The sequence below is a fragment of the Oryx dammah genome, unplaced genomic scaffold (genome assembly GCF_014754425.2).
Source record: "Oryx dammah isolate SB20612 unplaced genomic scaffold, SCBI_Odam_1.1 HiC_scaffold_5, whole genome shotgun sequence".
Taxonomy (NCBI): Eukaryota; Metazoa; Chordata; class Mammalia; order Artiodactyla; family Bovidae; genus Oryx; species Oryx dammah.
Window position 1 is genome coordinate 69,918,576 of NW_024070189.1, and position 2,006 is coordinate 69,920,581.

At 36.8% G+C, this 2,006-nt stretch overlaps 1 protein-coding gene across 1 annotated transcript; it reads left to right on the forward strand.

Annotated features, from left to right (window-relative positions):
* Positions 1-721: 721 nt before the first annotated feature.
* Positions 722-2,006, forward strand: LOC120863826 (olfactory receptor 7A17-like). Its single transcript, XM_040240392.1, has one exon. It carries the CDS (start codon positions 746-748, stop codon positions 1,712-1,714), a length of 969 nt encoding a protein of 322 aa, XP_040096326.1. The 5' UTR covers positions 722-745; the 3' UTR covers positions 1,715-2,006.

The following is a 2,006-nucleotide window of genomic DNA, read 5'->3' on the forward strand; positions in this document are numbered from 1 at the left end:
CCCAACGTTTCATATAAGGCTACTATTTGCTGTTGACTTTATGTTCCAATGATCTATTCACTATGTAAGCAAGGTGTTAAAATCCACTACTCTTCTGTTGCTGTCAGCTTTCTCCATTTAGATCTCAAAAACTGCCTTATACATGTCAGTTCTTCTGTTTTATATGCATATATATTAATAACTATCATTAGTTTATAACTTTGTCTTCATCATTTTTAGGTCTTCCTGAATTCTCAATAATAAATAACACCCTCAATCCACTGTTTTTATACCGGTTTTTCCTGTCTTCACATATGTCACTATGTCACATGATATGCAATATTTATTTGCTTATATTTTTTCACTGTCGTTATATCATTTGGCTTTTGTTTCTCACAATCTTATGCCTAGAAAATGGCCAGTACTCACCATATGTTCCTCAAATGCATAAAATATTTCTCATTACAGCTGTTTAATTCCTTGGGAGAAAGTCTGAAAATTTTGTCCATCTAGCCATCTATATAGGACCGCCTGAGGACTTTAGATACCCTTTGCTACTCAGTCTGTACAGACTTTCCTACAAGTCTGTATATTTCCTCTCTCTAACATCTAGTCAGAGATGTTGCAAAACATCTCTTAAATGTTTTATGTATGTTTACTTTACATATATATGGTTTAAAATATACATTGTAGCATTTTAAATAATAATACTTATTTGTGCAAAATTATATATGTATTTTTTATTCCTAGTCATCAACACCAGCACATGGAACCAGGAAATGATACACAAAATTCAGGATTTCTTCTTCAGGGTTTATCAGTGGAACCAGAACTGCAACCATTCATATTTGGAATGTTCCTCTCCATGTATCTGATCACTGTGTTTGGAAATCTGCTCATCATCCTGGCTGTCAGTTCAGACTCCCGTCTTCACACTCCCATGTACTTCTTCATCTCCAACTTGTCCTTTGTTGACATCTGGTTCACTACCGCAACAATCCTAAAGATGTTAATAAACATACAGATCCAGAGCAAAGTTATATCCTATGGAGGATGCATCACCCAGATGTATTTTTACATGCTGTTTGCAGCACTGGATGATTTTCTTTTGACTGTGATGGCCTATGACCGCTTCTTGGCCATCTGCCACCCCCTGCACTACACAGTCATCATGAACTCCTGGCTCTGTGGACTGCTGGTGCTGGTGTGCTGGATCATTAGTGCCCTGTTTTCCTTGTTAGAAAGCTTACTGGTCTTACAGCTGTCCTTCTGTACAGATTTGGAAATCCCCCACTTTTTCTGTGAAATCAAACAGGTTGTACTACTTGCCTGTTGTGACACTTTTCTTAATGATGTTTTTATGTATTTTACAGCAGTGTTGTTGGGTGGTGGCCCCCTGGCTGGTATTCTTTACTCTTACTCTAAGATAGTGTTCTCCATACATAGAATCTCATCACCTCAGGGGAAATATAAAGCATTTTCCACCTGTGTATCACACCTCTCGGTTGTCTTCTTATATTATTGCTCAAGCCTAGGAGTGTACCTTAGTTCTACTGGTACCCACAGCTCATACTCAAGTGCTACAGCCTCAGTGATGTACACTGTGGTCACACCCATGCTGAACCCCTTCATCTACAGTCTAAGAAATAAAGACATAAAGAGCGCTCTGAAAAGATTCTTACAGATGGCAGTTATAAAAAGGAAAATTGTTCTGGATCTGAAGAATCATCCTTGAAGAATGACTCAAAACCTTAAAACAAGGAATCCCTATTGTTTGATCAGATTGTGGGTGTTGAACTTGCTGTTTGTATTAATTTCTTAAATTTTCCATTTCTTTGATTTGAACACTTTAAACAATTTGTATACTCACTATTTTAAGTTTCCCCCTCTCTCTGCTGATTTTTTGTTCATTTTCTTTTGTCCATTTTCCTACTTTTCCATTTTTATTTGTGCATTTTCCTACTTTCACAAAGTTTTTCCCAGCCTTGGAGAAGAAAGACTTGGAAATTTTGATTAATTTTGTGGTA

What these genes read in the sequence shown, in the direction of transcription:
- LOC120863826 (XM_040240392.1), top strand. Translation starts at nt 746, where the DNA reads ATGGAACCAGGAAATGATACACAAAATTCAGGATTTCTTCTTCAGGGT.